The sequence below is a fragment of the Sylvia atricapilla genome, chromosome 1 (assembly GCF_009819655.1).
Source record: "Sylvia atricapilla isolate bSylAtr1 chromosome 1, bSylAtr1.pri, whole genome shotgun sequence".
Lineage (NCBI taxonomy): Eukaryota > Metazoa > Chordata > Aves > Passeriformes > Sylviidae > Sylvia > Sylvia atricapilla.
In genome coordinates, this window is record NC_089140.1 from 24474109 (window position 1) to 24501981 (window position 27873).

The 27873-nt window shown below is 37.3% G+C and overlaps 1 protein-coding gene across 8 annotated transcripts in view; it reads right to left on the bottom strand.

Annotated features, from left to right (window-relative positions):
- Positions 1 to 27873, bottom strand: part of SGCE (sarcoglycan epsilon) — a 33037-nt gene that overhangs the window by 4443 nt on the left and 721 nt on the right. The window contains exons 1-12 of one of the 8 annotated variants that reach the window (XM_066317539.1): positions 20827 to 21259; positions 20061 to 20165; positions 16090 to 16212; positions 13328 to 13485; positions 10571 to 10643; positions 9528 to 9729; positions 7679 to 7841; positions 4261 to 4472; positions 3487 to 3513; positions 2602 to 2790; positions 940 to 983; positions 79 to 113 (exon numbers count right to left, since the gene is read on the bottom strand). In XM_066317539.1, the coding sequence (XP_066173636.1) occupies positions 79 to 113; positions 940 to 983; positions 2602 to 2790; positions 3487 to 3513; positions 4261 to 4472; positions 7679 to 7841; positions 9528 to 9729; positions 10571 to 10643; positions 13328 to 13485; positions 16090 to 16212; positions 20061 to 20165; positions 20827 to 20926 (1431 nt within the window). In that variant the 5' untranslated portion in view covers positions 20927 to 21259. Of the gene's footprint in view, positions 1 to 66; positions 114 to 939; positions 984 to 2601; positions 2791 to 3486; positions 3514 to 4260; positions 4473 to 7678; positions 7842 to 9527; positions 9730 to 10570; positions 10644 to 13327; positions 13486 to 16089; positions 16213 to 20060; positions 20166 to 20826; positions 21260 to 27873 lie in introns of those variants that run through there. The other 7 variants (XM_066317529.1, XM_066317548.1, XM_066317591.1 and 4 more) reach the window with 7 other exon arrangements.

Genomic DNA, 27873 nt, shown 5'->3' on the forward strand with positions numbered 1-27873 from the left:
TGTCAGACTTTTTATACCTGTGTTTTTGATTTCCACATGACAAAACTCACAAAGAGAGAAACATCTTTATATACTTGCCTCAAATCTTTGAAATGTTGTCATACGAAATTCTCCTTTAATCCCCGAAAGCAGTAATGAAGAAGAAGGATTTTCAGTGAAAAGGAAGAGTTGCTTATGTAACTCCTAAGTTAAAATAAATCTTCTGCTTGGGACTGTAGTTCCCATATTATGTCCAAAACATATGTATCTCTCTAGGGTTTTGATTAAATACCTCTTTGAATATTTAAAAATTACACTTGGCCTCTACTTTTTCCCTGTGTGGTCCTTACCCCCTCTCACATGGCTATAGCTGTAGGCTTTTCTCAAACCTGAGATGCTAAGTACAGAGGACAATCAGCCTTAGTCCACAGTCTGATGGGTCATTCCTGACCTCAGCCAGTACATGAGCATTTGTAAGAATGATATAAAAGTGATGACTATGACACAGGAAACCTGAAGCATGGATGTGCCTCACCACAGATTGCCCAGTATCAACACTTTATGTCTGTAACTGCAATAAAGAGCTCCTTCTTCAAAGCTTCACTAATATTGGTGGAAATTAGAAATTTAGATTTCCTATCAAGTGTCAGAATCTGAACCATGTAACTGCATTTGGGAATCTTGCTGTAGCTACATGTAACAGAATTATTTACATGAGGTTTCTAAGTTAGCTGAACCAAATTCCAGCTTCTCATGCAGAGTCCTAACATAGCATTTCTTCCTTGTTTAATTAATCCCATGCCAAAATTTTCACTGATGTATCAGAAAATTTTCTAGTACAACAATTCTGTAATGTTTTACTCTATTTGAAAATTATTTCCACTGTCCACAGACTGTATGCATTTTGACTAGTTTTCTCCACTGGTCACTTAGTAATTATAGTATTTTCTGAGTACTGACCTGCACTCTGCTGCTGTGGAATCTGAGTCTGATGTGGCAGGTTCCTACAAAAAACCATTTAATATCTTTAATGCTTCCATACAAGGTCTGAAGTGTATTATGCTGAAAACTCAGCATTTACACTTCATTTCTTTTGCTTCTGAAGCAATAATTTTTTTTCATTATGCAAATACAGAGGTCCAAAAGTTAGCCAAGACCATGAAATAAAGACAATTAGTGTTAAAGTAGTTATCATTTCACTTGTCAGCTACATTCAAAGGCTCAAACTTGGTGAAATGTCAGAGGCAATAACAGTCACCACGGGTTTCTAAAGTTGAACAAAATTTGGTTTCTGTGAGTGAATATTCCATATTCCATGAATACAGTGAAGGTGACAGCATTTGCAACATAGTTGTTAGCTGTGGAATGAATGGATGGTCAGCTGCTTCTATGTGTCAGACCAGTTCACTTATCAAGGCAAAGTTGCATTTCTGTGCCCTGCTTAAGTGTCTATTTTAACAGCTACCAGATAGAGGTGTTTTTACAGGAAGGAATTAAGGGTTACAATGTAGGTGAAGCAGATAAATACCCTATGTACAACTCAAGAAAGCCTTTGGTACAGGATTTGGCACCCCAGTCATAAAAACTGCTATTCTGAATAAAGAAGAAGCTGTAACAGATGGGGCAGAGCACTTTGCAGCACTTGTACAAGGAATAACTTATACAGCTGTCCTTTCTGGAGAATTTAGCTTCTGGACAGGGAGAAGAAAACACTCCTGCAGCATGGATCTACACTGTGAAGGGAATTTAGGACAAGCATGTGTAAATTAGGGCTAAATTAGAGCTGGCATGGGACCATTATCACCAGGGCCATGCAAGCCTGCCAGTGGAGGGGGTACCAGCTGGAGCTGGTGTTGCAGCACAGCACTGGAAAATGCCGGTCACTTGTGACACCACTGCCTCAGATCTGCTCAGCCCCAGGCACCTCACCAAACCTTTCCAGAAATGCCTCTTTGCTACAGCTTTATGGACTTGTCTGAATTAGAGCATGTGCAAAGCTTTGGGTCTGCCTCACTAATTTCACTAAGTTACTGATAGATGAAATCCAAGGAACAGGAATTAATTATTTTTCTGGTTTCTGTCTTGGAAACAAAGTGGAAACAGGAGAGAGCTATGAGTGTTTTCTTGGCAAGTCTGAACTTACTGTCTGTGTAATGGAGTATGTTCTTCTGTTCAATGTCAGTGTTTCAAACACAAACCACATATGACAGGTACACAACTAACCACTTACAAAGTCTGGATTTGCTAGTATAAAGCTACCACCAGCCTGGTGGCAGTATTATACCAGAACCCCCAAAGATATGGGTCAAGAGACAGGGTCTCTAAAATAGAACAGTTTTAATTGATTGCTCTGTCAAAAGTATTTTTTCTCCAAAACCTGCAGAAATCTAACTGTTCCATGCCAAGCCTCTTGCAAGCCTGCAGACTGAAAGCCAGCTATTTAATCTTGTAACAGAAGGCCTTTTGTCCTGCTTGAAATGAAACACCAGAGCAATCCTGAACTAGACAGTCACTACTGAATCCTCCCATAATGAACACATTTGGGAGGACAAGCCCTGGAATCTCCCATTAGATCATGCAGCACAGCGAGCATTAGGAACAGAACTGAGTGTGAGCACTTACTGCTGTGTCTGCATCAGGGGCATGCTGGTGTTGTCGTAGCTGTCGGTGTGCAGGGGCGGGACGATCTCGCCCGTCACCGGGTGGAACACGGGCAGCGTGGAGAGCGGCCACGCGATCTCCCTGTTCTTGGACATGTCCCGCAGCTCTTTGGTTGATTTCTGGATAGCACTGTGGTGCACCAGCTGGATGCTGTGTCAGGAGGAAATCAAATAGTGAATACGTACTTTAACTGCTCTATCAAAGCAGAGAATTTTGCAATTGTTATTATTATAGTACAAGGACTTTGATGCATGCTACAGACTACAGTGCAACAATTAAAACCTTCACATAGTTAAATCAATAAATATTTGATTTATTTAATTTTTAAGGCAGTAATTATTCCATTAGGTTTTTCTGTCTGAATAAATATTTTGCATAAGATTCAAGACTGTGCAGTTTGTGGCTGATGTTCCATTTATTTGCTGCAGTTAAAGTTTTGGTTAACTCCTGATTCTTGTGGTAGATTCATAAAAGCTTGTAAATTAATTTTAAAACACTCCATATTATAGGCACTTGATACCTTCCAGGATATTTCTTCTCCTGTTCCCTGCCTTTAAGAGGCAGGTTGGAAAGTCCAATAACCAGGAGAATTAATTGCATATTAACATATTTATTCTAACAGCACTACTTTATTTTGAATTGACAGTCTTTAATTTCAAACCCTTTTTATTCTGGTCTTCTATCCTTGCCAAGACTCTGATTTAAAAGCAGCTTTCACATTTATGAATTAAACCATGAATTAGAGAGAATGGAAGAAGATTATGACACATATGTATGAAGCATGACAAGCTACTGAGAATGAAAATTAAATGGTAAAAGAAAAATAACAGGAAAGAAGACACTTACTCTGGTGTTTGCATGTTTCTCTTTTCCCTAAAAACAAAACAAAATTTATGAATTAAATAATAGCATTGATAGTTGGAACATTAATCTATCTGATGATGAAAACAGTACATGATGTAGAAATGCTGACAAGGTTATTGCTAAATGCAACTTGGCAGCATTTGCAACGGGGTTTATGATGAGGCTTTGATGAACGCACGTAGAGAGATGTGACAGTGGTGACACACACAGACACACACACAGGGAAATGAAAAATGCAGGTTAAAGAACAAGCTTCTGGCTAAAATAAATTCTGTGACAAAATGAAATTGTAGTTTGTGTAAGAAATGGCAGAAATCACGTTACTTGCTGCTTTCCTTTTATGTGTTTTTCTTTGATAATATGTCTAAATTCAGTTAATCTCCTCAACCAGGTTTATGTTATGAAAGTTAGCCTTTTAGAAACTACTTAATATTCTCCTGAACCAATGACCCTTTATTAGTATTTTATTTGCTGGGGAAATTTTGGAGAGCTGTGCACATGTGGAGATTTTGGAGAGTTTTGTGCATATGTTGAGTATTTTAATGCTTTCTAGAACAACTAAAGGCCCTACATTCACTTGCTTAGAAATCAGTGCATGTGCTTAAGTGTAAAATAGTTCAGTATTACAAGCAGTTACCTTTTGGCCTGTTTTTAATGTTTATAATGAACTGAATGGAGATATTCAAACAAATAACCTTCTATGCATTATAATCTTAGAAAAACCAAGAGTTACTTATTAGCAGTTAAAGTACTCACACTCCTTCCCGTCGGCAGCACATGATGTAGGCAAGTATTAGAAAAAGCACCAGTGCTATTGCCGAGGGCACTGCCAGTGTAATTAGGAAATCCGAGTAATAGTCTCTGCTTTTCAGTGTGTCAGAAGGTGGCTTGTATTCTCCACCATCAGGTAATATTCCCTCTCCACGAATCACTTCCTGAAAGGTGGAAACTTGTTTTGTATTGTCAACCTGATACCCAGAAAAAGAGAAGAAGAAAAAAAAAAGACAATTAAAGAACAAAGTAACAGAATGTAAAAACAGGCGGGTATTTAACTAACCATCACATATAAAAAGATCCATATTACACATTTTACAAATTCTATACAATGTAATCCAACCGCTTTTTTTAAAATAATAGAAGCTTACATTTTATGGAACTTCTGATCAATGTGATAAGTAACTCTCTTTTGTGCCTACCAGAGATATCATGTCTTTAACAGATTAATTTTAGGCATATCTCACACAAACAGTATTTGAATACATATTCAGTAAGTATCTTTAGTAAACAATCTGATTGTGAATTCTTTTTGATTAATTAATCCATTTCTTACTAGCCTTCCTAAATAACAATAGTGTCCTCACTTGTATAAACGTGGCAAAAATGAAAAGTCACATGCCTACAATGTTCTTCCTCCTCTTTCTCCTTCTTCTGTAAATCGTATCATGCTTTACATCCAGTGCTCAAAAAATCAAGAGCCATCAACTGAGCTGCCGAGGACAGCTCATTGTCTCCCTCACACAAATTCAATTAGCCTCCAAAAGCTGTATTCCTGGTCACAATTTATGGGTGTATGTTGGTACCAAATGATCCTAGAAATAGAAAACTGTTTTGCTGCAAAATTTCCTATTGCTTTTGACTGCCATTCCCAGATGACTTAATTTTCTGCATCTGTTTTTTTTTTTTTTATCATCAGTCAGATGTTACTGTCAAATTTTATCAGTGCTATCTTTAAGATCACTAATCTCCGGATCATGAATACAAATAAAATATATTTGCTTACATGCTTGCCCTTTTGTCTGACTTTTCATTGAGAAATCTTGCAAATGATGGGCACTTTATAATTTATACTTCAAGTCATAAAATGGTGTATTACAGCACAGGCAATGGGTGAAGAGATTTTTATTAATTTCCAGAAATCTTGCTGAGCCTCAAATGCATGCACATGCACACACATACATATATATGCATTTGTTAAACTAAAATTAATTGATATATTCTCTTCTCATGAATTCCAGAGTATATTTTATGTTGGCTACACTGCATTCTACCTGGCTGCTTAGCTGAATCTCAAACCCGAACAACTCACCAAAAAAGCACCTACTGATGTGACTGACAGAGGTCCTTACACAGTGTGAGGGCAAGCTGTCGGAGAGCAGCTTCAAGTGGAGCATTTATTACATTGCCCATCCTTGCAGAACGTGGGACTCCTGAACTTAAATACACCCATTGATTGGGTGCTAACTGTCAACACCAGGTCATAAATAGTGTGTGGATGAGGATATGATGGCTTTATTTTCTATCACTTGTTTAAATTGTGGATATGGGAAACAGAGCTCAACTCCCTCCCAGCCCATAGACCTGGGGAGAATTCCTGTCTCTCAGCTTGCCTTGTGAAAAGCAGACTGTGATTAGATAGAGGGAAGCTTGGCTCCCTTTTTCCTTTGATGCAGCAGGTTACAGCAGAAATGCTCTTGGCAACAGCAAACACCCCTAAGACAGTTCAAATTCAGTTAGTGTGGCACTCTGCCAAAACAAGTGCTGAATTCCAGAAGGGTGTGTTATAGCTGTTGCAGAAAATAACACATTTCTGAAAGCCTGCTCCTGCTACACACCCTAGGGTGATCTCTGCTTTTCTCAAACCAGCATGATAATGCTGCTTCATAATTAGTTTATGAGCCACTGCCACTATAAGGCATTTTTTTCTGAAGAAGTACTCCTAACCAGCTTCTTTTCCATCTGCATGGGCACGGCTGACTGTTCTTGAATTAGTGCACTATGCCTCTGCTGCTACTTTTAAAATCCATCCTGTTGTCCAAGACTGTTGCTCCAATTTCTCAAGACCTTTCTGAATTCCATCATGTCCTTCAATATATCTTCAGATCCTTTCACTTTCATGGGGAACTACAAATTTAATTTACTAAGCATATTCCATCATCCAGCTATTAATGAGGAACAGCCAGGAATAATAATTCCACTATGATTATGGTTACCAACCAGCTCTCCAGTAGTTCCTAGCTTCACCTAGCCATGTTCCTGAGCTTGCTTGTGAGATAGTATCAAAAAACCTTACCAAGAAGGAATGACATTTGCTGCTCCACCTTAGTTCTACTTCTTCCTTGTAGAAAGAAATGGAAGACTTGACACAGTTTGTTCTTGCCAAAGACCAGCTGCCTTCTGCTATTTTTAAGGTGCTAGTAAGTATTGCTCTGTACACTTTGGCCTTTTACAATTTCTCATCAGAAAGCAAATAAAAAGCAAAAAAACTGGGTATTTTTTTGGAACAAGTATATTCCAACCTTCTAGAACCTTTCCTAATTTATAATGTATAGATAGAAAACATTGGAAGCAATCCAATCAATTTTGTGTATGAATACCTTTTCTTACACTTAGCAAGTTTTTTCTATCCAGTTTCTAATATCTCCATTTCAGCTTCCTCCTGGGTAATATCTGAAGCAGCTCAACAACCATTTAAGTTTACTTTATAGACCTTCACCATCATTGTTCAGATTTATCTGGAACATTCTCTTCCAATACTGTATTATTTCTTGATTTTCCTCACAGGAACTCAAAAAACAACTTTAAAAACCTTAAAAAGTCTATCTGGGAATTATTCTCCTTTCATGGCAAATACTCTAGTGTTTGGTTATAATTTTTTTTGCATTTGCCAGAGAAAAATGTTCCTATTTAATATTTAAGCAGTCAACATTACTTTCATTCATTTTTCTATTTAATTTTTAACCTAATATATGTTTTAGACAATTTTCAGGCACAGATTTTTAACAGTGTAGTATTAACTGGCCAGTGCAGAATCCGTATCTGAGAAAACTTGTATGTATGCACACACTTTTAAGGGAAGTGTAACGAGCAGGATCAGCATTCTGAAATAATGAACTGCACCTCTCATTATTTTTAGGTTTTTTAAGCCCTGGAGTTCTCTGGCCATTTATAGAATTCACTGCTAGTGAAAACAAATAGAGTGGTTTCACTGGAGTTCAACTCTAACAGAATTTAGCCTACATAGCAAAATCCTTTCACAATCTTAAGTGTATCTCCCAGGTGGAAAAAAATATCAGTCACAATAAAGTGGAGTTGGTTACATTGTCTGACCAGACTGGCAACCCCCTTACCTGTACTTCTACAAACATCACTTTTATGCAATAATAAAATAACTCACCAGAGAGATTTTGCACCAGTCAATATGGAACTGAGTACGGAATTTTTTATCACAGGTTATTACAGGCTCCATTTCTTGACTGCACCTCAGCTGATTTTGTGGGTTTTCCACTTCTCGTAAACACGAAGAGAAAGGAACATCTGCCCCAACCATCACATACACACTGCAGAAAGAGATGAGTGACAGAGCAGCAGGATGTCTCACAAATCCCCAAAGGACAAGGATGTACTCTTCCAAACATTATTGCTGTACACAGTAACACTCAGCTGTTATTTAAAGATTGAAATTACTTTTTTAAATCATTTCCCTTCATAGTATACTTGTATCTCTTTAAGCATACAAGTAACATACTGAAATCAAAAGGACTTTCCTAGCTGCTTATTACACCCTATTCTGGTTTGCTTGTTAATGTAAATGGTTCATTACCATCAGTGGTGCCAATTTCTATGAAGTTAAAGAGCTCCAAGTGTGGTTTCCTCAGGTAAGTAGATCAGTACTATTTTTGAAAATTATATTAAAATAGCATCATTTTGTTTTAAGGAAATCTTTAATCTTACTCATCATAGTTTTTTTAGAGTTTCTTCCCAAGTTTTCAAAACAAATCTACAATGACTAGTTACTGCTAAACCTAATACAGATATGGAGAAGCTAACCCCCAGCTATTTCTGAAAGATTCCATACTGTAGCTATGCACAGCCAACAAAATTTGCTTCAGAATATTATAAGCTGAAAGTAAACCTAACACTACATTTAGCATTACCATACATAAAATAAGAACTACTACACTGATTGTATTATTCATTGTCACATTTAGGTATATGGAACACTGCTATAAAATACAGTCTGCTGCATGAGGTTGTAAGGTACCAATGGATTCTGAAACAGAAATTAGGTCCCAGTTGCCACTTGTTACAGTAGACATTATCTATTTGAAGGTTAGCCATTTGTATTAAGTGACTCTGCTATTACTCAGGCTAGTACAGAAGTCACTTTCCTTCTTTAAATGTGCTCAAAAACTCAAGAGACACAAAAGGACTCTGAAAAAGCCAGTATTTTTTCTACACATCTCATATTTTGAACCTTCATCCCTTTCTTATATACTGTTTGACTCCAAAATATCTGAAATTATCTAAAAATAACTAGGCATCTCCACTTTCACCAGGGAAAAGCACTGTCAGAACCATATTTGAAAATACTGAATCCTTCCTAGTTTCTAGTGGAATACTGTTCAGAACAGTATTTATGGTTACAAATCACAACTGGAAACAGTCCACTCCAGCACTTTACACTCAGTAACCTGAGCTCCCCAGACACAACTTTCAGAAAAAAGTCAACAGTGCTCTTGAATCACATAGCTAACTCACTCAGTGAATACAGCTAAAAATTACACTGTTACATGCTAATTGTTCTCAGAAATCGAACTTTCTCTGTAATCTCTGCTCTATCATAACTTGCTTCAAAATTTTGAGTTTAATGAATTGGGAACGGTTAAAAACTTGAAAAGCAAATGACTGCTCAGAAGTAAAACTGGGATTACAAAAACCCCCATATTTACTACCAACTCATTTATAATTAATGGAATTTATAAGTATTTGCTGGATTATAACATCAATATACAGAAACTGTGCCCTGTTGCATCTAACACAATAAACTCATATTGTAACTGGGGCTCAGAACATGAGTAAACTTTTCATATCTAATTCCAAAACATAAAACAGCAATTTCAAAGTTTCTAGAAAACTTCAAAAAATATTAGGCTTCTCAGTAACAAAAAAAAAAAAAAAAAAAAAAAAAAAAAAAAAAAAAAAAAAAAAGGTGAAGCAAAATCCTCATACTGACACATGCTTACCCCTCTTTCATGTCATTAATGGGAAGTGGAACTCTCCCTCCCCTGTCAAGGGCTGAAGTGATGTTTATAGCATTCAAGCGTTCTGGCTGCCATACATTTTTCACTGCTCCAAGGAAGTCGCCAAGAACTTCACTTGCTAACATTTCTTCTACATTCATATTCCTGATGAAGAATTCCGCTTGATACGGTAAAGGAAAATCTACTTGCGATGAAAAAGAGTGTTGCATTAAACAAAGGCTCCATAAATCCAAAAATAAATCTTCAAAATATCTGGACTAATGATTAATGTAATACTACTTCAAGATTGATACACCTTTCCAAAAATCTTGTCTCTGAACAAGCTCATTTTGAACCTACTGTGATCATCTTTAATTCAACAGAGAGTACCATTAGCTGCTACTTGAGCTGAAAACCTTCAATTTTTTATAAAACAACATGGATATGAAGAAGCAGAGTGGAGGAAATGTAAGACTGCAGATATATCTGTTTAATGAAGTCTCAGTAAGACTTCATTAAACAGATAAAATTATATTCATGCTAACTTGGGTGTCAAAACCTATCTGCAGCAACAATGGATTCCACTTTGTGACACTCCAGAATGTAAATGTGATAAAGAGAACTCATTTTAAGTTCATATATGCCATAACCTGTTGTTTTCTGACTCTGCCTACACAACTGTTCGTTGTATAAGGCACACACAGAACTAAGAAAACTAAACATGTAGAAAGAGAGTGAAATCCTTCATGTAAGGTCCCTTTGAAAAGACAAGGGAAATTTTGAATTAGAAGCAGTTTAATAAAAAAAAAAATATGCAAACATTTTACTGTGAGTGAAGAAAAACAGTCCTGAATGACAGAAATAATCTGGATTAAAAAACCAAAATGAATTAAAGCAGGAAAAATTCTCTTACTTCTCCCCTGTGCCCCTGCATTTGGTTTGAACACCAGACAACTATTTTACAGTATCTATCTTCATAAGTAGGAGCCCATGAAAGGGTGTTGCTGATTCAGTTAAAAATACAACCAGGTATATTCTGTACATACCTTCTGCTGACATTATATTAATGATCAAATTGTGTCTTGCTGTTTCAAAGGTACGCCTGTTATATGCAGTGATCTAGAATGAAAAAGATATGATTACAAAACAATGCAAAAATGAAAATTATATATATGAAACATCAGCGCAAGTTAAGTTGATAACTTACAAATACTGATCAGTTTTTAAGTACTTTGCCTCCTTATTTTGAAACCTTTGAATATTCATTCACTAATATAAAATTTAACAGGTAAGGTAAATTTATTTAATGCAGTACTACCTTCAAGTCAGAATTTTCTTAACCAGTCTACAGCCAAATACAATTAACAAAGGGATATATATGAAAAGAATTTATTTTGGTCCTGACAGAAGTGTTCTGCCACACATGTGTAATCTTTCTCTTCTATTATCTTTAAGGACCACCATAAGGACAGATTGGTTTCCCCATTTCCCCATACAGCCTCCAACCCACCTCTATCAATACTGTAAGATCTAAATTCATCGATAGCTCCTAGGAAATAAACTACATGGAGAGGTTTTTTAAAGGAAAAAGTGTTGGGATGCCAAGAATTCTTATCTTTGGGGCTGCTATTTAGTTTTAGCTCTGGTCCCAGTGAAGTCTCACTTCATGAATGGATTCAAAATAATGCTCCAACACAAGTAGTTTTTAAAAAATCTTGGAATCTGTAAATGTAGGGTAAGTGAAAACTAGGAAGTAGATGCAACATTTGTGACTCTTATTTTTTGAAACATTCACCTTCATGAATAATATATGCAAGGATACTAATCTAAAAGTTAAAATATTTAAGATACCTGAAATGCATGCAAGTGGTTACTTCTCAGTGGTGACTGTACTCCAAGGCTGTACTACAGTTAAGTGCTCATCCATAAGAAATACAGAACAAGGCTGAATATCAGTATAATTATGTATTATCTTCTCTACCTTTTTTATCCCTGCAAGGTGATATATCTTTCATGAAACAAACTGAAAAATACTAATTTTCTTTCTAATTTTAGACTTCTCTCATTTCGAGAGCAAAGGAGAGGCAGAGGAGTGACAACACTGACAGAACTATGTTGCTTCTCAGCACAAACCACTGTGACCCTGACAAATAAATAAAAGTAACAGATGTTGCACTTCTTTTAAAAGTTTTGAATGAAAATGAAAAATGCTGTATCTACCACAGGTTTGTTTAAGCGGAGAGGGAAAAGCTTACCCAACACAAACAGACATCATTCAATGTTACAATTCCATTATAAAATTAACAGAGAATAAATTTGAGATTTCTCTAGTCCTAATTCTGCTAATTTTTCAAAGGCTTGCTTCAACAGCAGTTGAACCACTAGTGGCCAGAAAATCAAATCCCCTGGCCATACAAGCTCTGTACAGGAGCAGGACAGTACCCACTGTGAGCCTGCACTCCACCAGTGGGAGCTGCCAGCATAGCCCACACACCACACCAAGGAATGGCAGAGATTGCCTCTGCCCTGAATATTCATTCAAATACAGTCTTTGCACAGCTTCCAAAAGAGCTTGAGCTCAAGAGTGCAACCTGCTCTACTGCAGTGCTATGCAGAATGCTAGGCTCTCCTAATCATGAGGTCTCCTCCAGTTAAGTGATCTCCCCATGACAACCCCTCAGGAATTATAACATGATGGAAGTCATAATCAGTCCAGGAATATGCAATCACTCCTCTCAGAGGGCACTAGGAAGAGGATCAAATGCCATCTGCCCTCCTCACGTAACACAAAATTAATTCAAAAGCCACATCTAAGACTGGAACTGCAAGGAATTAATTTGTACACTAGCCAAGATTGACTTCAAATATGGCTTGGGGTCATGCTTAGAATGGAGGTCTCGATATAGATCCTAGAATCTAAAAGCACATGCCATTTAAAAACTGGCAAGTTCAAATTATAGTTTTCTCTACAAAAAACTAAGCAAAGCTTGCAAGAACTTCTGCACATGATCAATTCTCAATGTTATTAGTCCTGCTGAAATCAAAACAGAATCATGTAAACAAAATTAAGCCTGGGTGAAACTATCTGCAGTATGACTTAACATTCAGAGCTGTCATTTTTGAGGAAGGAAAAACTACATCAAATGCAATTTAGAAAAAAAAAATTCTCATCAAGGTTTAAGACCAATATACTGCTGAAGCAGCAAAAATATGTTGTGAACCACACAGTGTCCGATTCAGTCAGTTATCTATGAAATGCATGGTGGAAAATATTGTCCTTTTTCCCTTTTGAATTGCTGCTCAATGAATAATTAGGGGTTTTAAACATTTGAATAGCTAACTCTCAAAAACAGGGTTTTGTCATTGTTACACTCATAAGAATTAAATGCACAAAAGCACTAACTAAGATAAAACCTATCAATAAACACGAATAATGAACAAGGGGATATTTGATGAAAAATAATTTAAAAAACCAAAACAAATCAAACCAAAAAAATCAACTGAACAAACAAAAACAAATAAAAAAAGCAAAAAAACACCAAAACCCATAACTGTTTATTGACTGAACACTTCCATCTAGTGTGGAAAAGTCTGACCCATCTTTAGGTTGAATGTTTTAAAGTTACAATTCAGTTATTCTTCAAGTACAGTTGTTTACAACAATTTTTTGCTTTGTATTTTGAATAAAACTTTATTATGAATAGTAATTAACTATTCAAAAATAAGGGGGAACTTGATGACAGTTCTGAACCTTACACTCTAAACCAAAATACATATTTTTTTAAACTTTTGAAAGCAAATACCTCAATGATGGTTGGCTTGCCCACATTTTCTACAGTTGGTGAGCCATACAGCACTCCATCACTGTATGGTGTCCTTTGTATATAGCGCAGCCATCCAGGTCTGTCAGGATAACCCATTAAATTGGTATTAAATGTTATAGGATCGTTACTTATTTCACCTAGATAAGAGAAATTATATTAGAATATTTACAAGAAAATGCTAAATGTTCTGATTTTAATTTTTCAACTAGTAAGTCTTATTCTGCTTTCACTTGTTTTCTGAACCTTCCTAAGAAGAAAAAAAAAAAAAACCCACAACGAAAATTTGCTAACCTTTATGACATCAGAAGTAAGTAAATTATTACTTAGCACTTACAGGTATTAAGAAATTCACACCTGGAAAGTGTAACCAACTGCAGACATAATATGCAGGTACTTCCTAGAGTCTTGGCTGAGTGCTCATGTTCAGTAACTAGTGGGTCTGATCTTTAGAGCTCAGTTCCACCTCAAATTGAAGCACCTCCTTACAGACAAAAGCACAAAGGTTTCAGTCCTTTAATTCCCTCTCCCAACTTACTTTTATTTATGTTTTTAATGATGGATCAAGGTACTCCATGTACTGTAAAGACTGGCTGTGTAATCAATAATGCCTGAAAGCTTCTGCTAGCATTAGGATACACATACAGGTCTTTGGCACAACAGCCTGGCAGTCATTTTAATTTAGAGAAAAAATTAATTCATAAAAGGATTTGACATTCCTGGGAACTGGAGCCACTGATGGCTACTAAACACAGTGGTCTAGCTGAAATCTGTAAAAGCCCCTCAAGTCAAACCAGTACATTGGTTCTTGTAGTTCTTATTGATACTCTTATAAATGTCTGGATTTTACTCCAGTTTATTTTAGCTTTTGTAAATGAAATCAGGCCTGAATGCTACCAAATCCTCACCACCAAGGCAGTGTCCAGCTGAGGCACAGAACTCAAGTTATCCATTCTGAGCCTGCACAGACACCTCTGCCCTGCACTCCAACTCGGCTTTGTAGGAGAAGTGATGAAAGAAGGTAACAGCCAGGCTGGCACAGAAAGCAGAAATTGAGCCCAGTGAAGAAAGAACAGCTCTCATTTCCTCCAGAGAGGAACAGAGACTGAGATGCGTTGCCCAAGGGTAACTAGTCTTCAGGTACACATTTACACACCTCGTTGAGTAAAATGAACCAGAACCAGACCAAATCAGTATTTGGGTGTAACATATCTTCCCTCATAATTCTCTCTGGACATACAACTAATCTCATCTATTGCAGTCAGAATCACAGAATTCAGAATTACAGAATATTCTGAGTTGGAAGGAACGCACAAGGCTCATGGAGCCCAACTCTTAAGTGAGTGGCACATAGAGAGCTTGAACCCACAACCTGGCATTACTAGCACCCTGCTCTAAACAAATTCCCACCACCACAGCATTTTTGGGGAAATTCTAAAGGCCACCTGTGAGATATTCTGGCTTGCCCTTCCTTTGTCAAGGTAGGCCATGGTAATGGTCCAGATCAGCAGACAAAAATCAAAGTACCATGACAACATCGGACCTCACAGTCAATTTCTGACATAATCACAACTATTTGTGGGAACAGCAATTTCAACAGGATCTGAAACCAGATTCCTATAGCCTTGGAATCACACTAATGTCAAGAGGCTGCAGATCTAAGTCAGTCCATCATTAGTAAAATTTTCAAGTTCCTTCCACCTATGTGCCAAAACTGAGAGAAAACTGGAACAGAGGCAAACTTCACTTTACCAGTCATCATGACATGAATGAAGACTCAGGTGTCCATGCCAGGAAAAACATCCATTTTATAAACAGAAGAAGTTTTTAAAACATTTGGGTTTACTCAAAATTTAACCAATGCTAACAGAAGCTTATTTTTTCTTTGAAGTGAATCTTAGTAATAGCACTCTCGAATCAATTCAAAAGTTTATTATTGAAACAGCTTTGATTATGTATGCACTGTGCATAGGTTTTTTCTATTCTTATAGGAAAATAGCCATATTTATATAAGTTGGATACATTTATTCCTTTTCATTGTTGATAAGCAAGTATGGCTGAATGCTTTCTTTCTCCCCACCCCTACCAGATTGCTTACACATATTCTAACCTGTGGTGACCAGTCTTTTAGCTTTAGTGTATGGCAAAACCGTATTTAGGAAATCACAGCTCCTTCTGTAAAACCAATCTGCTTACTAACATTAAACTGTTCCTAAATACAGGAAGAAGGCTGAAGCGAAAACACTATTTTTCAAAACGAAAGAAAACAGTATTGTGAAGTCTCATATTTGATTTTATCTTCTATTTTCTCTTACATTTACTATATGCTTTCAAATTGTTCCTTCATATAGCCTGATACATACTATGTCTGAAACAGTGACCAGATAAATAGCATTTTTAACAGACATAATTAATAAATTTCCACAATTTCATATTTAATGCAAAAGTGAAGGAACACTTCTTAATATGAGATATATAGTGTTACTACACCTGCCCAAATTAAGTACATTTTTTCCCACAATACACAATTACATGCACCTTTTCACAAACAATCACAAAGTAGAGTATTTTAGAAGTATAGGACTACATTTTTTTTTTCATTTGAAGATATTTCAACAGAAAATAAAACCTGTCTTGTTTATCCTATATGTTGAACCATGAGCTATGATGAATAGACTTCAGTTTTTTATAACAATGTTTTTTCTGTATTTGTATATAATACGGAAGATCTTAGCATCTCATACCAGGCTTTGGGTAAGGAGGAAATTCCCCCTTAAAGTATTCTCTCTCCAAAACATGAACAAACAGAACTCCAGCAGAAGGGTATACATTCCGATCAGAGTGCACCTTAGACAGAATTGTGTACACTGAAAAGCAGAAGGAGAGATAAGAGACAGAAAAAAAAGTAAAAGTGAGACATGCTGTAGGTAACCTCATGCATTTCAACAGCAATGCAGGCATCTGGGAGAAGGAAAGCAACAAATATTAGACACCTGTTAATATGATTTTTAAAAGGTTATATAGATTTAAGAAGAGAACACAGAGCAAACCCTCTCTTTACCAAACAGGATCATTACCAAGACTGCAATAAACAAAACTGCCTGTGTTAAGATTTCAAAAGTGGTATAAGCTCTTTATTTTTACTGTAGTTTAAAAAATGAGGAAGGCTATTGCAATTTTATAGTTGGTTTATTTGTAATATTACTTTAATAAACGTACATTAAATGAATTATACAATCATGTTTCCTAATATTTTACATAAAGAAAGCAACAGAAGAATACAGAGAAACCTTACTGATTGATAGTTCTCATTCCCCACTGAACAGAAATGGCAGATTTTTCAGTTCTTGGGCAGAAAATGACATAGCAATTCATGTCAGCTGATTTTTATGAGCTCTTAAAGCTAGACTTTCTCAGACCACCAGGGTAAAATACATCTCACATTTTGGTTAGAGAGCTCTTTACTGAAGATGTTTGGCTTGTACTGAAGGATAAAACTAAAGCACAAGGGTATTTATAAGCCAGTCAGGTGAAACTGATTCCAAGCACAAAAAGTAAAGTCATGTTTTACAGGACTGAGAACCAAAAGCTAAAGAAAACTTAATTCAGAGCAATCAGCATATGTAAAAGCAATAAGGTGTTTTTTATTTAGTACAAAATTCATTGACAAGGGCATAGCTATTTTAGGTATTACGCATTTGATGCAGAACTACATACATATTTTAATGAATTAGAAGAATGAAGAAACCATTACAATAAATTAGACGGATAAGAAACCACTTTATCAACAAGTTTCAAAATGTAAATATAAACAGAAAATACTGATTTAATAGGTGTTTCTCACGGTATCTTAATAAGATTGATTGTAGCTTGTATTACTAGTTTTATTACTACTGAATTTGAATTTAATGTCCCGAAAGAAATTATCATTGATAATAGAATTTGTCAGTGAGATGTAGATAAAGTTGGTAAGCCACAGATAACCACATGTAGCTACCAGCCTTGCTTGCTTGCAAAACCATCACACTTGCCAAAGTAGAAGAAACTTCATGAAGGAATCACATCTCTAAAAACAAATTCTAGGCCATACAACATGGAGGTGCTGTCACTGTGCTGTCATTGGGAAGACAGACTCCAAAAGACACTTCAGAGTCACTGTAACAAACTCATAGGAACAAACTTGTAGGTCCCAGAGGGAATAATTTCAAAACTTGGATCAATTAGCAGGACACATTGGAAATGCAGATAAAGCTCTCATAACTTCTTAATGCTGGTGTAATTTTTTAATCCTGGTATTATTCCTCCAGCCTTAAAATTACACTAACTTTCTTACTTGAGCTTAAAAAGGCACCATTAATTAGGCATTAATCACAGGCATTTCAGCCCTCGCACCACGTACTCTGAGTGGAATCTCTCTCACCTAATTTTAGATGCCTAGAGAAACAACATCCACCACTGAGTTAGTCAGGCTCCTTTTATAGTCAGTGCAGAAGAAACAGACGCTTCTAGGGGTTGATGTATTTGATTTTGCCTGTAAAATGAGATGAATCATGTCCTAGATTCCAGGTTACACTGACTAGATCTCCATGGACTGCAGAGGCATCTGAGAAGAGATGCAGACATCTGTAATGTAGACCTCCACATTTAGTTACATACTCCCCACTCTTCAAGCTTAATGTTGCAGAATGTATAGCTTTGGATGTACTACCAATCACATTCCATAGCATCTGCTTTTTCTTATAGTGGTGAAAACCACTTTTAACACAATACTGAACAGAGTGCCTTTCTAATAATTTAATCTTAGTGACAAAATTAAAATGATCCTGAAATTTGAATTGTTACAATTGTGTGGTTAATAAATCAATTACCATAATTTTCATTACGTAGGCTTACATATAGCAAATAGTTGATTTAACCACTTAAAATTAGTAAATTACCATCCAAAAAACCTCTGCACTCAATTCTCTGAATCAGCCATAAACAGCACAAGGAAGTTAACTAATTTCCTTTAAAATATCTTCAAGAAAAGCTGAAAAAGTAACATTAATAGAACAGAGAAGTTGACAAAAATATGGTGGCTGGCTGAAAGTGCATCAAATACCTAGAAAAGTTCATTTTTCCATTTCTGATGCTTTTCCTCTACAATGAAAATCCATTTCAAACAGGAAGACCAATGAAAAAGTAATGTGTATTTTTTCTCTGTAAGCAATTCTTTCAGAAAGAAACAAGCATAACAGAATCAGCAGTTATTGAAAAAAAAAAATATAACACTTATTTTGTCTGCTATAGGAAACCCATTACCACCACTAAATGCCGGCCCATTCCTAGCAATGAGACATTCCCTGCTGCTGAAGTAAGTATGCCAGTAAGGATTTGATACAGATATAAAACACTGATTTTGGTGGAAGTCTAGAAACATCTCTCAGAAGGAAAAAACCCATAAACGACATAATGGCAAACACATCATAATGACACAGGTATGGTGATTAGGAACTCAAAAGTTCTTGCTCTTCTTGTCAAAGATGCCTTCCTTGTTTTCCCCCAAGAAGTTTCTTCAAAAGCAGAAGGAAAATGATGAGTCTTCAATCCACTACAGCTATCACTAGCTCTTCAATAATGAAACAAGTGAAATGCTACTTTCTTCACAAGCTTTAAATCCCATGATTGTTTTTGTGAGACTGAGACTGGAGATGAATGTCTAATCATCATCTTGGGTGATCTAGGAACAAAACTGAATATACTTAACAAATTAGATACTAATCTAATACAGCAGGCTGCCAGCTGTGAATTGTCTGGGCAAAATCCCTGCGGTAGATAAAAGTCTCCAGGACTGTGAAAAGCTTCTGTAAAACTAATCATGGGAAATTAAAAATCTTCATTACTTAGGATCACATCAGATCCCTGCTAGAATCAGCTACCTTGACAGCACAACTTTCCTCTTTCTTGTTTCCAGATCACTTGGAGGACTTTCTGTAGATCCCAAGATCTCCTTATAGGTCTTGAACAGAGGCACAGCCAGGAATTCAGACAGGATTTTACCAGCCTGCACCCCAGAGCCTCTTACCAGAAACAGAAAACCCCCATCTCCAGAAATTTCAGAAGTTTCACCATGTTGGTTGCAGCCTGTATGTTGATGACCCTCAGGAATGAATACACCTGGGAGTTTTGGGGGGTTTTCCTAGAAATTTCAGCTGGTTCTCTCTCTTGTCATATTCAGCAGATGAAGCACAATCCCAGAAATAACTTGATCTGAAGGCAAATCCAGATTGCCTGGATGAGCAATCAGGGCAAAGCTTCTTCTCATCCGGTGTGCCACAGTATTTGATGTGTACTTGCATAAATGACAGTAAAACAGTCTTTCTACCTTCATGTGTGAGAAGACTTTTTAAAATTGTTACAGAGAAGTTATTGTATTAAGCAAACTGCAGAGGTACCTTCAAGCAACCAGCCATGATAAGAAAATGTGCAGTATTAGATATAAACACAGCCATTATTTCAAGCAAAGCTACAGGAACAGGAAAAGTCAGGGAAGACTAACAAGAACACGCAGGTCTGTGAATATCTGAAGATCAAAGAAATGTAAAATTTTCCAAATTACCTACCTTAAAATAGCACCCTACTCCTAAAATAAAGACATGACTGGAAAAGCAAGAGGAATATTAAAAGCAGGTTTGCTTGAACCAACGAGGTATTTAAACTTACAACCTAAACTCACCATTCTTCTGAACAGCCTTTATTCTGCTGATAACATAACTGTGGGCTCGCTTAGTCGTCCAGTTAACAGTTCCATTATTGCCATCAGCAGAGCTTAGCAAAAAAGCTTTTCAGAATAAAACAAATGCAAAAAAAAAAATTAGTCAGACCAACAGACTTCCACAAACAATCTGAACAGATGGAATCAGACACCTTCTACAGCATGTTTTGGTTTTAGTCAGATTTAGGAACCACAGGTGAAAAATCAGAGGTGTTTGGTTTGAATATATAAATATATAATAATCTTCCTGACAATCACCTTTTTGACACCCATTTTTCCAAATAAGCTAAGTTCACACTAAATGCTGAAACCTCTGCACACACTTTGGCTCACATAATTGTACTGATAACAAAGATGAAGAAGAGCATTCTCTGAAAAATGTCTTTGCACTGGCAAAACCTCATATACAGCGAAAAACATATAAAGTAGCTTTCACTGGAGTAGTATCTTTTGGTCAAAGTAGGAAAAGTAATATAAGCAAGCTTTGTTTTTATAATGATGCTCATATAAAGACACGAGGGACTGATTGCCTTGCAGGTATAACCAATAATCAATTTTGAAAAAAGAACCCATTAAAAATGGCTGCCTACTTCCCACACAACTAGAACACAGCCTGAAATCAGCTGGATACTTGCAGCTGAAGGTGGAAGTTTTAAGTGCAGTGAGGAGCAAATGATTCCTGGAGACAGAAAGCAGCTGTGGAGCTGACAGGACGACTCCATCTCACCAGCAGCAGAAGTGCCTGAGAATAGCTCCCTCCTCACTTCCCACTTTTTGTTCCTGCTCTTCTGTGATGAATAATAGGTATACCAGCTGTACAGTAGCATGCCAGCTGAAAGTGCAGAGGGAAGGAACTGCAGTCAGATGCTGGGAAAGGGAAAGTGGCCATAATGGGTAGGTATTTTTATTGTGAAATAGTTTGGGAGTGAGAACTCATGTCAAACCCTGGATCAAAGATGTTTTTGGATTAGCATCTTAATGTCCTTGTAAAAACAGCAATACCAGAAACAACAAGGAGCAGTACTTGTGTACAGATGCACCAGTTTGCAGGAAGAAATGAACAGTTATTGGAAACCATGCAGAGTACATGAAAGAAGCCTAAACATCTATGGAAACTTCAGACCTGTTACACCAGGCAGCTTTTAAATAAGTGATAATACATTCTCCAAACAGAATTCAGGAGCCAAACAGATCTGACTTAGGCAGTAATAAAGATACACCACACTCAATCTACACATGTAAGACAGATATTTATTATTGATAGTTTACAGAAAACATCTAGAACAGAATTGAGGATGAAGTGTAATTAAAAATTGCACTTTAACGCACTTTTAATTTTACTTATTTCTTAAATTAAATAATTTGATTAATGCATAATTACCATACCAACACAACAATGTTTCTAACAATTTTTTCCCTGCTGAACTGATCTGCATATATTGCAAGTCTTAACATAACATCTGAAGGACTATGAAATTTAGTACTGCAGAGGACTTTGTGTAAATTTTAGTAAGTATTGAAAAACTCAAGAAATTCCTAAAAAGGTCAAATAAAGTTGTTCCATAATTCCAACAGAATGAGCTGGGCAACCAGAGGCTTGTCAGCTACAAACCAGCACAGTACCAGACAAAACAATTAATACAAGATTAGATTACTGAATTATTAAATGGAGAATAGTATCAGTTACCACAGTTCCTGTCAAAAATATTATACTTATCACAGTCCTTATTTAATCCTTATTAAAGATTTAATGCATCTTTTTAGACACTTTTGGTGAGCCCACAAGTTTTTCCTGGTAAAGGCAGCAATAATGATGTTACCCTTAGCTATACAGCTTCTCACCTAACACTTGGATTGAAAAAGTAGATACTAAATCATTTTAACATATTTAAATGCAATTTAAAAATAGAAAAAGATAAAAAAAGACAAGTTCTACAACATGTTTTTCAATGTAGATGCCCAGTAAGTGTCTTTAATTCAGGTTCCATGCTGTGCTAGGTTTGGCTTGTGGAAGAAGTTATCTGTCTACCTCTCCATGCTATGCTGCATTTTACAGGGCAACTGGAAAAGCAACCAGTATGCCTGTTCTCAGATCCTAGAGTTTACAGTGGGATGTTTTCATATATATCACCAGTAATTTGATTTCAAATGACAGATGTGAAAAGTAAGAGAATAGGGCTGCTAAAAAGTTAATTTGTTCTATGAGCTTTCTAGTGGGTCTGACAAAGTTTTGGCATTAGCCTTATGTAACTGAGGGGAGGGAAGAGAGGCAGGATAGAGACAGATGAGGAGGGAGACAAAGAATGACTTGTAGGTATCAAATATACTGATAGAATTTGCAGGTTAAAAAAAAGGCTAGGAGAATGACAAATAATAGAGATGACAGAACAGTCTGCATTGTCTGGTAAAAAGGTGATCAGTGATGTGCAGTGCAATAGACTAAAATGTAACTGCACACCAGGAACAAAGGCAGCAGCATGCCAAACACACACTGTGAGCACAAATTCAGGGATGCTCAGCTTGGGTAACAACCTAGAGATGTAAGTCAGGTTGAACAGAGCTTTCACCAGAACACTGGCTAGAATAGCTGACATGTAAACAGCAACATCAAGGAGGAACAGGCAGACTTTATTTTTGTACTTGACACAAATATGATCACTGTTCAAATGCTCTGTCTAGCAGAGCCTTCAAGAAGCAACTGACAACACAAGGAAGGCTCTGGGAAGATCTGAATATGATTAAAGGATGACAAAAGAGACCTTATACTACAGAATGCAGGGATTCAAACTATGCATTTTATCAAAGAGACAGTTTAGAATTAATTTAATCAGCCTTGTACTCACGATGAAAAGAATGTTAATAGTGTCAGGCTCTTCAGTCTGTTACACATGTTGCCACAGTTGCTGGAGGATCCACCACTGCCTTCAACAGAAGGAGCAATTCATAGCTCTGTGCTTGGGACTTGAATATGCCCAGATGAACCATATCACAGGCTTTTTTTTCTTTCTCCAATTATATTTTCTTTTAATTATTCTTTAAATATAATTGTGTTGTTATAAATAAAAATCAGATTTGTATTAATTTTTTTTACCTTTTTAAAGTACATTTGCATAATATTTAACAGAGAGGATACCCAGAACAATTTCTGACCATGTAACAATCAGAAAAGGACCCAAGTATAATGGAGCAACTTTGCCTTCACCATTCCTTTACTGCACTGTGACCTCCACAGTGTATCCTGCACCTCTACCTATCCTCTTATTCCTTCTTTGATTTAGGATCTCTCCTATTATTAAAGCAGCTCCAGCTCTCAAACCTCACCATTTCCCCTCTCTCCTAGGCCTCCACCTTCCCCTGGGACCTGACATAAACACACGCTTGTAACTTTGATGCCACAAACCAGGGCCTTGGGCCATGCTTACACTGCCCCTCACTCTCTTTCAGCACTGCCTGCTCTAAAAAGCTACCCTTGCACTCCTCTAGTGCATATCCCATCTGGCTCAGTCCTCCTTCCTGCATCCTGAGCTGGAAGTGCAGATCCACACACAGCACAATTTTCTGAAGGATTGCTGAGAACCACACAGCAGAACAATTAGAAACTGACACCACAAATTGAAGTGAAAAATCTGTGAAGAGACAACCATCTGCAGGGTGCTTGGCCCACAGCTGAAATCAGAGCTTGTAGCCAAACAGTTACTGAGGATCCACTGGTGTCTGCACTGGATACTTGCCCACTTGTCACATCATCCGGTAAAGGAGGCAGAAGTTGCAGCACCCACCCACTCTCCCTCCTCTTCTCACTTCCATGCACTGTCCTCTTGCCTACTATGTAGCACATGGCAGAAATTTACTATGAATTAAAGGGGATTCGCTCAGTGGAAATTCACACTGAGACTGGATATTGTCTGACTCTCTTCAACAACAGCTACTATGTAAGAAACAGCAATTAATTTGTGTTCGTTCTCCATTGCAGATTGCTCAGGTCCCTCTACATTCCATTTATTCAAACTGTTTAAAAGTCCAAATCAACCCCAGAAATGTTTCTCAGCTCTATTCTTATTCAACTTTGTTCAGCAGGCAATGGTTTTCCATTTGGTTCCTATGCTATCCACTGATTACTGTAACATCTGAACATTTCTCCTAAATCATTCAAGTGAAGTAATCAAATGAAGCATTTGTCAGTCTCACTCTTAACCTTCAGCATTTGCATTCATGGGTATGCTTCAAATTAACTACTGGGAGAACAAAACCCTCATGATTTATTAACAGCAGCATTTACCCACCACCATTCTCCCTCCTACTGCAGGCCTGACAAGAGAACCAAATCAGGGTAGCATTTTCACAAATGTGAGGAAAACATTCTCAGTTTCAGTGGTTCCAGCCCCAGGTCTGTGGTGTAACTAAGGGGTGTGACCAGGCCACCCTGGTGGCCTGCTGTTCTGGGATGTCTCCTACATTTCTGTCATCTTTTGATATAAACTATCAGGGTATCCCTGCAATTGCATTCCAGATTTCTGAGGTGGCAATTGTTCTGAAAGACTAAGGAATTCAAAAAGTCATTGATTTCAATATGCTAAGATTTCTGTCTGCTCAGTAGGTTGTGCTTTCTAACTTTTCATTTTCATAGCTTGGACTGTCACTAAAATAACCTACATTTAAAAGACATTTTGTCTGTGTTGCAATTGTAACAACATTTAGACACAGATTCAAATTCCTGTGAAGTAATCAAAACTGGCAACTCCCTCATTTCCTCTAGAAGTCTGCCAAGGAAGGGACTCTACACTGATAGCAACTGCAGTAAATTTATTACTCTCTGTTCAGGAAGAATCCAAAAGCTCTTCACATACTGAAAAAAAAAACCAGATACTCTTTTAAATATATATTTTTAATTATTTCCAATCAAACTAGGAAAAATTATCTTTCTTCTAGAGAAAAGGTTTTACTTCAGTGACTGCAATTCCTGAAGTACTTTAATGAGCTCCTAATCAAATCTAAAAACATTAAGGATCAAAAATAGGCTTCTCTACACTAACACTGAACAGTTATATCTTCTGCTATAAAGCTGACTTCTTATCATCTGGCTTTTGGACCTCTAAGATCTCTCCATGTAATATCTTCTGCTATAAAGCTGACTTCTTATCATCTGGCTTTTGGACCTCTAAGATCTCTCCATGTACTGCCTATAAATAATGTGTTTCTGTAATGAAAAGCATATTAATGGAATGGCTACTTTTCCCCTCCTGTAATTACTTATTCAAGTAAGTACCTATTGACATTAGATTGTGTGTACTGACCTGGCTCAGATTAGCAGCCCAGGCAGCATCTTCATAGGCAGACAGACATGCAGAGGCTCTCTGAAGGAAAGCTGCTTCTCTGCACCTTACGATTTCCACTACAGGAAAAAGGGCAGGTGTGCTGTGGTGTTAGTCTGAAAACACCAGACCATCTGTGAAATGTTCTGCCTCCTTGCACAGGGTGTGGTTTAGCAGAGGAGTGCTGCCAAAAGCACTTCTGCTGTCAACAGCAGGAAAAGCGCAGAGATTTGGTTCAGCCTCCTGGATCCTCACTCCAGCCAGTGATTTCACAGCTGTTTTAAATGTCCATGCCCTGCTCAAAGGGGGCATTCCCAGCTCATTCTTCATCACCTAGCACACACCACTGGAAATGATCCCATACCAGTCCTGGGCAGTACATGCATTTCAGTGAACTATTTTTGTGGGTTGACTAGTTTTGAGCCAGATGACCCAATCCACAGTGTCACTACACGAGTTAGCCGTCACCAAGGGAAGCAGCAAATAATCCCTAGCTGTGCAAGGGCTGGAGAATGTTTTCTGGCAGCAGTGCAGCCTTACCACAAATTAATGTGACCACATAACCACAGCTTGCAAAGTGAGAACTAATGAGCTTCTTCCCCATTTTGACCCCTTTATAGGGAAAGGAGAATACAACTCCATTGCTCTACAACTCCCTATTCCTGGGATGAGACAGGTTCCAGGGACAACATGGGCACTGACAACTAATTCTAAGGGCAGAAATACAGGGCAAAACCACAGTCACCCAAACAATGTTTTGATAGCCACTCTCTCTGCAGATACACAACATGGGGACAATTAATTGCTCTGCCAAACCAATATCACAGACAGCTCTATTAGCGTAATTTAGCAAACTTCTAGGAAGTCTGTTACTATAAAGCTAGGGTCAAAGAACGTCTAACTAGTTTCTAGTAGAAATGCTTAATCCTATATGTCACTTCTCACAATGAAGTCCCATATTTTCTTAGCAGTGGGGCATCATCAGCTTGCATTTGAGAGTCAATACCTTCAATTTGAATACTATACTAGACCCCCAGGAGCAATTGAAATCACTTTTATAACCTTTAAATTCTTAATTCTCGTGAAACTCCTGGATCTTGGAATAATGTTTTACCTCAAGGACGACAGGGAGAAGTGAGAGGCAGACATCCCTTCTGAATTCTGACAGCAGCTATCCTCCTCCAAAAAGCCTTTTTCACACATTTTTAAGAAACGCAAAAAGCATAAGCCAAGTTCCTTCTGTAGATCAAGTACTACAACACAAATGGGAAAAACTAATCTGTATTAATTGAGGAGGACTAAAAGAAATCTATTTACAAGTCCTATGCTACTTCTCATGTGCCGTTTTGTCTGTAAGATGTCTCTTGCCTTGTTAAGTAATGCTGCAGTACTGCAGAGTTTACTTCAGATCAGGACTCAAAAGAATGGCTTTTCATGCCGGGCAATGGCTCACGTTGGAGCCAGCAGACGAGGTTGGAAGTTCTTTACTTAGAGAGAATGCAGAGGAGCTCAGGTGAGCTACTGGGACAGTTTCATCCAGATCAGAAACACGCTACAAATCTCCACCTTGCTGAAGAGTAATTTTTATATAGATATCTCCTGAAAGAATGTAACTGAACTAAAGTTCATGCCTCCTTTTTCACATCAATTTCAAACCATGTATTCTTCTGTTTTAACTAATAAAATCTCACTGAACCAACCTTAGAAAGGTCTAAGTGAAAAAGTTATTATGAAAAAACCTTGAGACCTCTTCCCTCGCCACGCAGCCTGGAAAGGACTTGTGGGTTAAGCTCACAACTCAGTTTCTAGAAGTTCAGTTAGTTGACTTTTTAAAAATACATTATTCAGTTGATACTGAAGGCTTTGTCTAAACTTTCCTAGCTCTTGCTTGGTTGCTATATCACAATTAGTTATGCAGAGGAAGGCGAAAGAGGTAGGAAAAATTTCCACATAAGGGCAGTGTCTTGCATCAAACAAATGAATCCTCATATTGAACAAATCCACACTTAAGTTCTTATGACATCTTCAATATATCCAGTGCCTCATGTCAATTCTGCTGCCAATAACCTATGACAAGTATGGTCATAAGTAAAAGAAGTACTAGGAGGGTACATCGATACTATTCAAAGGGATATAGAGCAGACTGCTTGCAGATAACACACCACTGACCTCTCAGAACTCAAAATAACCCAAATAGATTTCTTGCTGTTAACTTACCCTTGGTGTAACAAGTCTCACAAAGGCAGTGCCGTGGCTGGGCTGCTATTACGTGTTAGTTGTTTGAAATATTTCACTGTGAAGAACCTTGTGGGTGAAAAACCTGCCTACTGCATGAAAACTAGTCTTTAGCTTTTAGGGACCAGGATCAAGACTTTTTTTGAATTCCTAATTCTGGCCCGGTTGGATTAAGTGGTCAGGATGGGAAATAAGGGAGAAGAGGGGCAACACAAAAGACAATCCCG